Source organism: Geotrypetes seraphini, chromosome 16, assembly GCF_902459505.1.
Source record: "Geotrypetes seraphini chromosome 16, aGeoSer1.1, whole genome shotgun sequence".
In the NCBI taxonomy this organism is placed as follows: Eukaryota; Metazoa; Chordata; class Amphibia; order Gymnophiona; family Dermophiidae; genus Geotrypetes; species Geotrypetes seraphini.
In genome coordinates, this window is record NC_047099.1 from 43,517,704 (window position 1) to 43,530,259 (window position 12,556).

The 12,556-nt window shown below is 44.4% G+C and overlaps 1 protein-coding gene across 2 annotated transcripts; it reads right to left on the reverse strand.

Annotated features, from left to right (window-relative positions):
• Positions 1 to 225: 225 nt before the first annotated feature.
• On the reverse strand, positions 226 to 10,639 carry LOC117350817 (lens fiber membrane intrinsic protein-like). Of its 2 annotated transcripts, XM_033925451.1 has the most exons (5): positions 9,144 to 10,639; positions 6,954 to 7,176; positions 4,371 to 4,511; positions 2,231 to 2,365; positions 226 to 369 (listed from the first exon to the last, which is right to left on the reverse strand). In XM_033925451.1, the coding sequence occupies exons 2-5, from the start codon at positions 7,126 to 7,128 to the stop codon at positions 302 to 304; spliced, it is 519 nt and encodes a 172-aa protein (XP_033781342.1). In that variant the 5' UTR covers positions 7,129 to 7,176; positions 9,144 to 10,639; the 3' UTR covers positions 226 to 301. The 2 variants fall into 2 exon arrangements, with proteins under 2 accessions (XP_033781342.1, XP_033781343.1); XM_033925452.1 differs by lacking the exon at positions 9,144 to 10,639 and having other exon boundaries at positions 6,954 to 8,207.
• Between the last annotated feature and the right edge of the window lie 1,917 nt (positions 10,640 to 12,556).

Below are 12,556 nucleotides of genomic sequence, written 5' to 3' on the forward strand. Positions count from 1 at the left end.
ATAGGGTATGTTTTAACCCTTCCCAAATGACCTGGTGTCCTCTCTAATCCTATTGCCCCCCACCGTATCACAATAAATGCAGTCTTCTTATAAAAGTCTATTCTAGGTCAAACAGACCAAACTGGGAGTACCAGCAGGTTGTACAGGAGTTAAGAAAACATGACAGAGCCTTGACTAGACAATTGTCCAGGGAGAGGAGATTTGTGAAAGAGAAGAAGGCTGTGGCTGTCTCCGGAGAGGCCCAAGTTGTACATCAGATTAGGAGCACGATTCGAAGGGAGGGCAGAGGAATCAAAGGCCTTTAGCCACTGGAAGCAACAACTGTGTCCTGGGAATTGTCCCTGCCAAAAGCAAAGATGTGGAATACACCTAGGAAGATGAATGAAAGATGGATGAGCAACACAGATTATGCCATATTCATTAAAGTGTTACATTGAAAAGAACAGTGATGGGAGAAGGATCATAGCCTGAACACAAAACACGATGTGTGAAAAAGTTCCAAAAACAGGGAGCACTGCCTAGTGTAAAGAGAGTAATTGGAGAGATTTACTCAAGCTGCATATACGAATTATTCTGTTTTACCTATTGGCACTCTGTTGTGACATCATGTTTTTCCTTGCAACACATGGATTCTTGAAGAGATAGGGAGTGCTGACTGTACTGTGAGGGATATGAACATGTCATTTGGAAGACACAGGGAGTGCTGACTAGTGAAAAAGAAAAGAGACAATTCTAGCAGTGGCCAAACAGGTCACAGCTATCTGGCAGAATCCCAAAACAACAGCATTTCATTCATAGTGAGACACAGGGAATGCTGACTGCAGCATGAGGGGTGAGACACTGGAACTCTGTCATGTGAAGGTCAGGGGCCTGTCGTTGAGGGTGAGACCCAAAAAATGCTGACTGTAGTACACTTTCAGTTACTGTGTTTTATTTGGTATACTGCCATTTTAAACAAAAAGTAAAATCAAAACGGTGTACAGTACTAGAGACAAAAGGGCAGGAAAGGTTTACAATATCTTAAGGGGAAAACAAGCAGGATAAGAACAAGAGAGGAGGATGCAGAAAGAATAAGGAAAAGAAAAGTCAAGATAAGCATAAAATAGTGACTACCAGATCACTTGTAATATGAAAAAGTTACAAGGAACTTAACTACCTAGTCAGAGGGGTAAAATATAGTGTGAGGGGCTGAGACACTGTCATTATTTTATTTTTATTTATGTATTCAATTATCTATACTGTTCTCCCAGGGGAGCTCAGAATGGTTTACATGAATTCATTCAGGTACGCAAGCATTTCTCCCTGTCTGTCCCAGTGGACTCTCAATTTATCTAATGTACCTGGTGCAATGGGGGGATTAAGTGCCTTGCCCAGGGTCACAAGGAGCAGTGTGGGTTTGAACCCCAAACCCAGGGTGCTGAGGCTGGAGCTTTAACCACTGCACCACACTCTCCCCCATGTGAAGATTAGGGGCCTGTTTCTCTCCTCCTGAGATATGGCTCCACTTAATTCCCATCATAAGACAAAACAGGGCGCAGAGAGAGATACTTCTAAGAACAATCAACCAGGGCCTAGCACCAAGGCGTGTCTGAAGGCCTTGCTGTGTTTACACTGGACTTGTTCACAGCTTGAACAATGATCTATTTCATGGGGTCGTGCCACGCTATTTTGGTGGCCCGTGGGAAGTGTGATTCTGCAGGCGGAGCCCTCCCCCAAGGTGATGTTTCCTGAAAGACGGTGAGCTGGAGCCAGGACTCAGGTGTTGGCCTAGGAACCCAGCCAGACCAATGTTATTCCAGAATAGGCTCCTAGGGATTGCTTCTAAGAATCGATGGGAACCAGCGTGAAACAAAATGGAAGGAAAAATGCAAAAGAGGGAAAAAGGATTATAAAACAAGAAATCAAAGGGAATGAGATGGGGAATAATGGAAAAAGACAAAGCAGAGATAAAGATGGATCAGAGGAAGAGACAATGCAAAAGGGAAAGACAGCACCAGAGAGAACCTAGGAAGAGAAGTGATAGAAGAGAAAAAGATAGACAAGTGAAATCCCAGGGAGAGAAGAAGGAGAAATGGACAAGAGAGATCCCAGGAAGAGAAGCAATAGAAGGACAGACAGACAAGAAAAATTCCAAGGAGAGAAGCAGTACGAAAACCCAGGGAGAGAGAGGCAAGATTAATCCAAGAAAGAGGAGTGATGAAAGAGAGTGTGAGAGGGATGGAAAATGTACCTGCAGAGATTGTAAGTATTAGCCCTATCCAGCCCAAGATGTAGGACCAGGAGAAGCGCCAATCAGTATAGCGTTTGCCAAAGAAATTCACCATCACTCCTGTGTACACCGATACTGCCAGCAAAGCAAAGAAACCTGAAAAAGGAAGGTATAGAACATTGAGACCTTGGCAGGGGAGCGGAGAAGTTTTCAATCAAAATGGTCTGAATTGGGTTATATATCTAGACCAAAAGTCCTACCCTCCCACACTGGACTAATGCCACAAATGGAAAACCAAAAATGACCATTATCTTAGCGCCCCAACACAAAATGGTCAATTGTGCTACCATGTGCCAAACTGTCTTGTAAACCAAATGGTAACTTCTCCAGCGTGCCATGAGTTCTTTTAGATGGAGATCTCTAGAACTCTGAAGTCCATACCTGAGTCCTTGAAAGAGTCAGTGATAGGAAACCTCAGGCTGAGTGTTGAAATGAAGAATTTAAGGGGAGGAACCTGTCATAATAGCTGGCATGAAATAATTTTGGCTGTAAGATGGAGCAACACATGAACTTCTCAAACATGAAGGTGTGAAGTTGGCCACCATGTTGAAAGATAAATGACGATCCCATTATGAATTTTGTTATGAGCCCGTCACATGTGACTTTTATTTAGAGAACAATTAGCAATATTCAATGGCACATGGTAGCACAATTTAATAAGTCGTTGTTAGTGCATTAAGAAGCCTAAAGAATGAGATGAAAAAGCAATTTCAGCCACATTAAACTTGGATGATGAGTATATATCTAGGGTTACCATTTGGCTCCAGAAAAAAGAGGACAGATCGAGACAGCTGGGTTTTACTTCCATTGAAAGCAAAGGAAAGAAGGAGGGCAGATTGAGATATCTAGGTTTACTTCCATTGAAAGCAATGGAAGTAAAACCCGGATGTCTCAATCCGCCCTCCTTTTTCTGGAGCTAAATGATAACTCTAAAGCAGTGGTTCCCAACCCTCTCCTGGAGGATCACTAGGACAGGCGGGTTTTCAGGATAGCCCTCATGAATATGCATGAGAGAGATCTGCATATAGTGGAGGTGCCAGGCATGCAAATCTACTCCATGCATATTCATGAGGATTATCCTGAAAACCCGACTGGCCTAGTGGTCCTCCAGGAGAGGGTTGGGAACCACTGCTTTAGAGTTATCATTTAGCTCCAGAAAAAGGAGGGCGGATTGAGACATCCGGGTTTTACTTCCATTGCTTTCAATGGAAGTAAACCTAGATATCTCAATCTGCCCTCCTTCTTTCCTTTGCTTTCAATGGAAGTAAAACCCAGCTGTCTCGATCTGTCCTCTTTTTTCTGGAGCCAAATGGTAACCCTAGATATATACTCATCATCCAAGTTTAATGTGGCTGAAATTGCTTTTTCATCTCATTCTTTAGGCTTCTTAATGCACTAACAATGACTTATTAAATTGTGCTACCATGTGCCATTGAATATTGCTAATATTGGGAACCACTGCTCTAAAGGTCTGAGGGCTTCTTTTTCACATTTAAGGAGTTAATTTAAAGAAGTTCATTTTAGTTTAAAATTTAGGCTCAAGTAAGTATTTAGTTTAAACACTGGTCATTTTTGGTTTTCTCTGCTGGATTACAGCATATCTTTCATTTGCAACTACACGAGATTTCTGCCCATGTTTTTTTTACTCCCAAACTGACAATCCTTAAGTAAGACAAGGCACCACAAGCCTCTCCTTAAAGAGCCTTGCAAAATTATGGGTTTTATTGCTAACCACTAGGTGTCAGTGTTGTATAATGATTAGGGCTTAAATACTGGTCTAAGTATCAAAGTTGAAAGGTCTGAAATGGCTTACAAGTGGGGTACTCTTGGCGTGGACATGAAAGACAGTGGTAAGAAAAAGCTACGATGAACATGCATGAAATGAAGTTGCATATCATGGATCTCTAATGTGTACAAATTTATCTCATACATATTCATTTTGGCTCTTTTGAAAATTCAGTTGTGCGGTCCACAGGACAGGTTTGGGATGCGTCTCTTCATAAGATGACACTGGGGCTCGTTTACTTAGACACACAAAGTACCAAATGGTAGTTTGGATGTCTAAGTGCTTTGACAATGAGCCACACCATCTCCTACTTACCAGCCACCAACAGGGTGATGCCAGCAGAGCGAGCTTTTGTAGACTTTATCCCACTAGGGAAGGCCATGAGACTGAGAATGACACCAGCAAAACAGGAGAGGATGGAGAAGAGCATGAATGCCCGGGTGGCATCCCAGAATGCTGGGAAAAAAAAGGAAAGAAGTCACAAGGCGGGACTGGAAATCACAAAGGTGTCCACACCTGCAGAGCCAGACTTGAAGTCATATAAGCTCCAGGCAGGATTAATGCTTTCTGGGCCAGGCAGTTACATTATATTACATTACACTTTGAAGTTATATTCTACAAAAACTTACTCACTTCCATGCAGATTACAAAAACAAGGCCACAACAGTACGACTAAGAATTACAATATAAAAGCAACCCACGTGTTGTTGTTTTTTTTTTTAAAAGCTGCTTACAAACTGTTAAATAAACTCCACCAACCCAGCCAGCAGATTAACCTTAACTGTATCCATGTCATCCTGTCTTCTTTGTCATTCTGTACAGCGCTGTGTGCTTCTGGTGGCGCTATAGGAAGAATCAGCACAGACTACCCAAGGACAAAGACACAATCCACTGTCATCAGCTCACACCCCCTTGTATGACTGGAACGCATATCCAGCCCTTCTTCGGAAAAGCTTTATTTAAACCAGGGGTTTTCAACCCAGTCCTCAGGTTATGAGGCTATCCACAATGAATATGCATGAGATAAATTTGCATGCACTACCTTCATTCTGTGCAAATGTATCCCATCAATTTCCATTGTGGGTATCCTGAGGACTGGGTTGAAAACCCCTGGTTCAAACTGATCATTTTACTTAAATCAGACAGACGCTAGCTCCTCATATCCCGGGTCTCGTGATGAAGCCCCAGAGCTCGGTCCCAGCCACCCAGCACAACTACCCTCTGCCCTGCCCCTCGATACATTGTACAATGAAACCATATTCTCTCTACCCTGTACAGTGTTTCATGAGGATCCAAAGCAAACAGCGGAATTATGTATGTTTGATTGTTCTCCAGCTAGAATGATGGAGATTGCCTAGAATATAAACTTTGTGAAAGAAAGCGCTAGATCTGGTTCCTTCTGCTTTGAGCTGGCCAGGGTTGAGCCTGGGATGGGGGGGAAGTCCTGGATGCTACTCTGCCGTGCTAGCAGGGTTGCTGGCCTATCCCAGGTCAACCCTGAAGGCTTAGCCAGTTCAGGTTTTGCCCCAGTGTATATTGGGTGCTGCAGTTTTGATTTCACTGGCAAGGGCAAGGATCTACAAGTCCTGAGATGCAATGAGACAAATATGGCATTCACTCAGCCTGTAGGATTGCAGTCCAAGGCATGCTAGGTAGATTGTGAGCCGGAACAGATAGGGAAAACCGCTTAGACAACCTCCATTGCCAGTTGGTATTAGGCTCTAGAGAGCACTGCAATCTGCACCTTTTGGTCAAGGCCAAGCTGGAAAGAAAGGGTTTAAGGGGATTAAAACCCCCAGTACAGGGCAGTTTATATCAATTTATTCTAAACCAATATGTTTACAGTATTATATAGTAGTATCTTCCCCTTACCCCAATAATTCCCCTAAAAGCCCAAGGAACAGCCTTGTCTCAGATGGCCTCATATGAAAAGGGACCAATCACATCTGGGGAATATGGAATAATGTGCACCTGTGTTGATAACACATTTGCTGCCAGGGGATCTGAGGGGAATTGTGGAGTGGGTGGTATGAGGAATTGAAAGTAGAAGAATAGTGCTACCAGACGCACGGAGCACAAAGAGCTTACAATCTAAACAGCCAAGACAGACAAACAGGATGTTAAGAGGAATGGTTAATCTGCTGTCTGGGCTGGTGGGCAGTGGGGAGGAGGGTTATGGATTGAAGGCTACATCAAAAAGTGGGTTTTCAGTTTGCTTTTAAACAAGGGAAGGGAAGGGGCTTGATGGACAAATTTGGGTAATTTATTCCAGGCATGGGGGGCAGCTAGATGAAAGGAATGAAGTCTGGAATTGGCAGTGGAGGAGAAGGGTAACGTGATGAGTGACGTATCTGAGGATCGGAGTTCTCTGGGAGGTGGATAAGGAGAGAGATTGAGGGGCAGCAGAATGAACCCACTTGTAGGTCATCAATAAGATCTTGAACTGTTTATGATGGCGGATAGGGAGCCAGTGAAGTGACTTAAGGAGAGGGACGACATGAGCGTAGCGAGGTTGGTAGAAGATGAGTCGAGCAGCAGAGTTTTGCACAGATTGCAAGAGGGAGAGGCGACACTGAGGGATACCAGTTAGGAGTAGATTGCAGTAATCTAAGCATGAGGTTACGAGAGCTTGGACAAGGGTCCGGGTAGTGTGCTCAGAGAGGAAGGGGCAAATTTTGGTGATATTGAAGAGATAGAAGCAACAGGTCTTAGCAGCTTGTTGGATGTAGAAAATGAGAGGTCAGAATCGTAAAATTTGTAAAAGGGTGAGTGCTAACTTTTCCTGTCTCATTCAGTACAGAGCTGGTGTACTACAGCATTTTAAAAAATCTTGCAAGGTTGTCTTGTAAGTCTGCAGCGTGCGGTGGCTATTTCCACAAAGAGCAGCGTGACCTTTACCAATGGTGACGGTGTGGGCGTGGCATTTTCCAGCCACACAGAACCTCCACAGCCCCTGGTTGCTCAGGCTGCCCGAGTAGCGGTACTGCATCCAGAAGTTGGTGGCTGTGGCAACGATGAGCAGCACCAGGCCAGAGATGGCACACAGTAGCCTGCCTCCCATCAAGGTATACATCACTGGAGGAACCCGGGTGCCAGTAACTTCCTATGAAGCCGTCCTTCCCTGGAAAGGAGAGAACAGTTAGAGACCTTATTAATGAGGAAGGCTGCTACATAAGGCATATGGGGAGAAATGATCGAAAGGAAACTCTGGAATGAGATGGCACAGGATGAAGGGGAAAGGGCTGGATTCAGAAGTAAGCTCAGAAAATACTTTTTCATGGATGCTCGGAACAGCCTCCTGGTGGAGGTAATGGAGACAGAAAGTGAAGATGTATTCAAGAAAGCTTGGACCTCAGTAGATGGCATGGTTAGGCAGACTAGGTAGGCCCAGTGGTGTAGTAAGGGGGAGGGGCAGGGGGTGGGCCATCCCGGATGCTATGTTGGGGTGGGGCCCTGCCAATTCCCACTCCTCCCCTCATCATTCGCATGCTCCTCTTCCCTTCCCCCATACCTCTAGTCGTTCACAACCACGAGCAATAACTTTAACGTGCTCCTCGTGACCGCATTATCTCTCCCACTGACGTCACTTCCGGGTGACGTCAGCAGGAGAGACGACGGAGTCCCGAGGAGCATGTTGAAGTTCTTGTTGTTCACAGCAGTGAATGACTAGAGGCATGGAGGAAGAGAAGGGGGGATGGAGACGAGGGTGAGGGAGTGGCGCCTGTCACCCTCACTACGCCACTTGCCCTCATTTTTCTTCCAACTCATTTTGCCCAAATGTTGATGATCACACTAGGCGTGTATTCCAGAGCCTTGCCACAATAGACCACTAGGTGTCGCCATTGAACAATGACAATGACCCATTCTTCACATGCTGATTTAGCAGCAACCCCAGCTGATATGAGCCAGGAATTGTATCCTAGTCTGCCTAGCAGGGTCCAGTAGTTGTCACTGCCCCATCATACTGGCCTTGGCTTACCATTTTTGGCATTTTAATTACGAGTTTACATGTTAGCGATTGAGGAGGCAGAGAAGCCCATTGCACAATTAACATAAGAACATAAGAATTGGCGCTGCTGGGTCAGACCAGTGGTCCATCATGCCCAGCAGTCCGCTCCCGCGGCGGCCCTCTAGTCAAAGACCAGCACCCTAACTGAGACTAGCCCTACCTGCGAACATTCCGATTTAGCAGGAACTTGTCTAACTTTGTCTTGAATCCCTGGAGGGTGTTTTCCCCTATGACAGCCTCCGGAAGAGCGTTCCAGTTTTCCACCACTCTCTGGGTGAAGAAGAACTTCCTTACGTTTGTACGGAATCTATCCCCTTTTAGCTTTAGAGAGTGCCCTCCCATTCTCTCTACCTTGGAGAGGGTGAACAACCTGTCTTTATCTACTAAGTCTATTCCCTTCATTATCTTGAATGTTTCGATCATGTTCCCTCTCAATCTCCTCTTTTCAAGGGAGAAGAGGCCCAGTTTCTCTAATCTCTCACTGTACGGCCCCTTAACCATTTTAGTCGCTCTTCTCTGGACCCTCTCGAGTAGTACTGTGTCCTTCTTCATGTACGGCGACCAGTGCTGGACGCAGTATTCCAAGTGGGGGCGTACCATGGGTTACATAGTTGTTAGCACTGAAACAAGGCTGAGTGCATATTTGATTTTTTGTCACAACCTCTGATCTTACTTAGTGTTGATTTGTGCTGTATCTTACCCATTTCATGTATCATACAATGCAAAGGAAAAAATGCAATCCCACAAGCAAACAATGAGAACAGAAAAGGAAGTGGGGAAGGGACACTGGTCAAACTGGACAAATACGTTATTTTAAAATATGAAATTTCAATTAAAACCTGCACAAATATACTACATAAATAAAACAAAATGTGGCAGGCGTGTAAAGTCAAGTATATATTTTATTACAAAGGACTTTACACACCTGCCAAGTTTTGTTTTATTTATGTGTATACTTGTGCAGGTTTTAATTGAAATTTCAAATAAACATATTTGTCCAGAGCGAATGCACAACCCTAATGGCCATCTTTCTGTGTCACCAGAAATCCTATAGGAATGCAAATCAAATAGTAACTCACCTTCAGGGAGTGGACCCAAAGCAGCTCATAGCTGGATGGACCCTTGAAACCAGTAGTAAGCAGGGATGTTGGTGAGATGCAGGGTGAGGTGGGAGAATGAGCATGCAGGGCTAACTGGGCAGTCTTATATCCAGCTGCTCCCATTCTCTGTTGGAAGTCAGAGGTGAGTCACACATAGAAAGATCCAGTTTGTTTAAGTCCCCTGATCTGCTGATGTAGAACCAGTGACAGGGGAGGGCGAATTATAAGTCAGCAGGGCACATAACGTGGTCCCAGGATTAAGGTCTCCATTGTTCCTGTTTACCACTGCGTTTGAAAGAAAACCAGAGAGAGGGGACAGAAGAGAATCAATGGAAAAGCTGGAGGAGAGGGATGGGACCATGGTGCAAAAATGGCATTAGAGAGAGAAAAGTAAGAGGAATGGAAAGAGATAGAGACGGACAGACAGAAGCTCAGTAATGAAGATGGAAAACCAGAGAAAGGCCAAAAAATGATGACAGAGGGAGAATAATAGAAAGAGACAGACAGGCTTGTGACACTGTACTTTTGATTCTCATCACCCAGATAGCCCAGAACACCATACCTTGGGTTCTAGTTGGCTGTTCTCGATTTGAGCGTAGAACCCCAGTTTTAAAGTAATCGAGTTGATTGCTCATTGAAATGAAAAATCATTTGGGACTCCTTTTACAAAACCGGGGTAAATACACCAAAGCCCATAGGAGTTGAATGGGCTTCCGTGCGTTTGCCGCAGGGGAAACGCTAACATGGCTTCGTAAAAGGCACCCTTAGGATCAGTGACGGTGTGCACATCTATTGGCCAGTCAGAACTTTAAGATAAGTTAATAAGGAATTTCTGGAAGTCTCCATCTTTTCGAGATGTGAGGCTAGAACAGGGGTGGGCAACTCCGGTCCTCGAGGGCCGGAATCCAGTTGGGTTTTCAGGATTTCCATGCATATTCATTGGGGAAATCCTGAAAATCCAACTGGATTCCGGCCCTGAAGGACCGGAGTTGCCCACCCCTGGGCTAGAAGAATATCGAGCGTCAATGTTTCAAGCAGTGGGACCCAAACTATGGAAGACTCTCCATACGCAGTATTCGGCAGTAGCAGCATTTAGAAAGGAATTAAAAATGTATTTACGAGGGGCTGCTGAAAAGTTTTCAGCCAACAAAGTTGGGGGAATCTCCATTGAGTCCAGCAATTTTTCACTTTTTTATTCCGTATTTGGACTAAGTGTCTAGCCCTCGATGGAGATTGCCTCAACTTGGTTGGTTGGGCTGAGAACTTTTCAGAGGCCCCTCTATTTCATTAAGAACTTATATCCCGCTGAGGATTCCTTTGGTGTTTGAACTATTAATCTTTTTAAGGCAATAACAATGAATTTTTTTCTTCTTGGTATATTCCTTTCTGAGCGCACTGCTAAGACCCTCATCGCCTCTCGCCTAGACTACTGCAACCTGCTTCTCACTGGCCTAAACCAGTGCTTCCCAACCCTGTCCTGGAGGACCACCAGGCCAGTTGGGTTTTCAGGCTAGCCCTAATGAATATGCATGAGAGAGATTTGCATATAATGGAAGTGGCAGGCATGCAAATCTGTTCCATGCATATTCATTAGGGCTATCCTAAGAACCCGATTAGCCTGGTGGTCCTCCAGGACAGGGTTGGGAACCACTGGTCTAAACCATCTCTCTTCCCTTCAATCTGTTCAGAACTCTGCTGCTCGCCTCATATTTTGCCAGTATTGCTCTGTCCACTTCATTGGCTCCCTGTTTCCGAATATAGTCCAAACTCCTCTTACTGACCTACAAGTGTATTTGCCCCGCAGCTCCTCTCTTCCCACACTTCACTCATTGGCTACGTCTCTCGTATCTGTACTCTTCTCTACGGCCAACTCCACACTCCGTCCCTTCTACTTTGTATGCCTGGAACAAATTGCCTGACTCTCTGGCAGACCCAAAGCCCACTTCTTTGAAGCCGCTTTCAATTCCATACTCCAACCCACCTTCTAAGCACCAATATCTGTAATTCCCCCACCTGAGCCCTGTGTATTGATGCACCTTTTGTCCAATTTGTCTGTCTTGACTAGATTGTAAGCTCTTTGGAGCAGGGACTGTCTCTTCCGTGTTTTGATGTACTGTACAGTACTGTGTATGTCTGGTAGCACTGTAGAAATTATAAGAAATGATAGTAGTAGTAGTAGTAATATAGTCATGTTGGTTCCAGCAGACTGTAAAATCCCAAAAGCCACCATGATCTGTCAGGCAGGTTGGAGGTCATTGAATTTTGATTATTCTAGGTAATCTCTGTATTAGAAACAAAAGCACTTATTTTTTTAGAAGCGTCTACACGTGTAAATGGTTATCACTCAGCCAAGTTCAAGTTCAATTTATTAATATACTGCAAATATAAAACCAAGGTAAATCTAAGCGGTTTACAATAAAATGTAAAAAGAATTTTAAAAAAAGAATTAAAAAAATTAAATGGGGTAGGAAAAAAATAGACCAAACATGAAATTGGAAGGTAAGAATGAAAAAAAAGGTTGGGAAAAAGGAAGGAATGAACGATGTTGCATCCAGAAATATGATCTTAGAGATGAGAGGGTGCTTTGTGGATTACTTTGGCCAGGAAAGTGTTGAAAATGTGCGTCAGAGCGAGAGGGGAGAGCACAATAGACAGTTGCCACTTCAACGTCCCTGGGACAAAGTATAGACGCTGGCATTGTTAAAACATGTCAGATTTGGTGTCAATATTCAATGATCTCTGGTGAGGTATTCCACATGTCTGGAAATGCTCTTCTCTGCTAGGCCACGACGTTTCCTATGAAAGTCTTTAAAACTTTAATTGTCTAGCTCATTAAAGAGCTCCTTCTAGCTTATATTCAGAAGTCTGTTTTTCATGCTAGATTTTTTTGTCTTGATAGCTGAAACCGAGAGCATGTAGGTTGCAGGTTGGAGACACTGAGTCACATTCTTTGGGGTGTGAATGGTGAGGCTTACAAGTCCTTCTGTTGTGTTGAAAGCAGAGAAAATGCAGCACACACTCCCCACCCCCCACAAAAATTGATATTGTGGATCAGAACCTCATAACAACTGATTGCAATGGCAATGCCCTGGCCCAGTAGCACTCAAAGTTGATAGCACTAAAAAAACATCAGAAAGGAAATTTAGGCTGCCAGGATTCACCATGGTTGACAGGATGACTGATTCATTTTTGAAACATTTACAGTCCAGAGTAGGGTTACCAGATGTCCAGATTTTACCGGACATGTCCTCCTTTTGAGGTCCGGATGGCTTTTCAAAACCCGGCACTTTGTCCGGCACCCATCCATCCATCCCTCCCTCCCTCCCTCTGTGCTCTGGCATCCCTCCATCTCTGCTCCAGCATCCATCAAACCCTTCCTTCCTCTCTCCCTG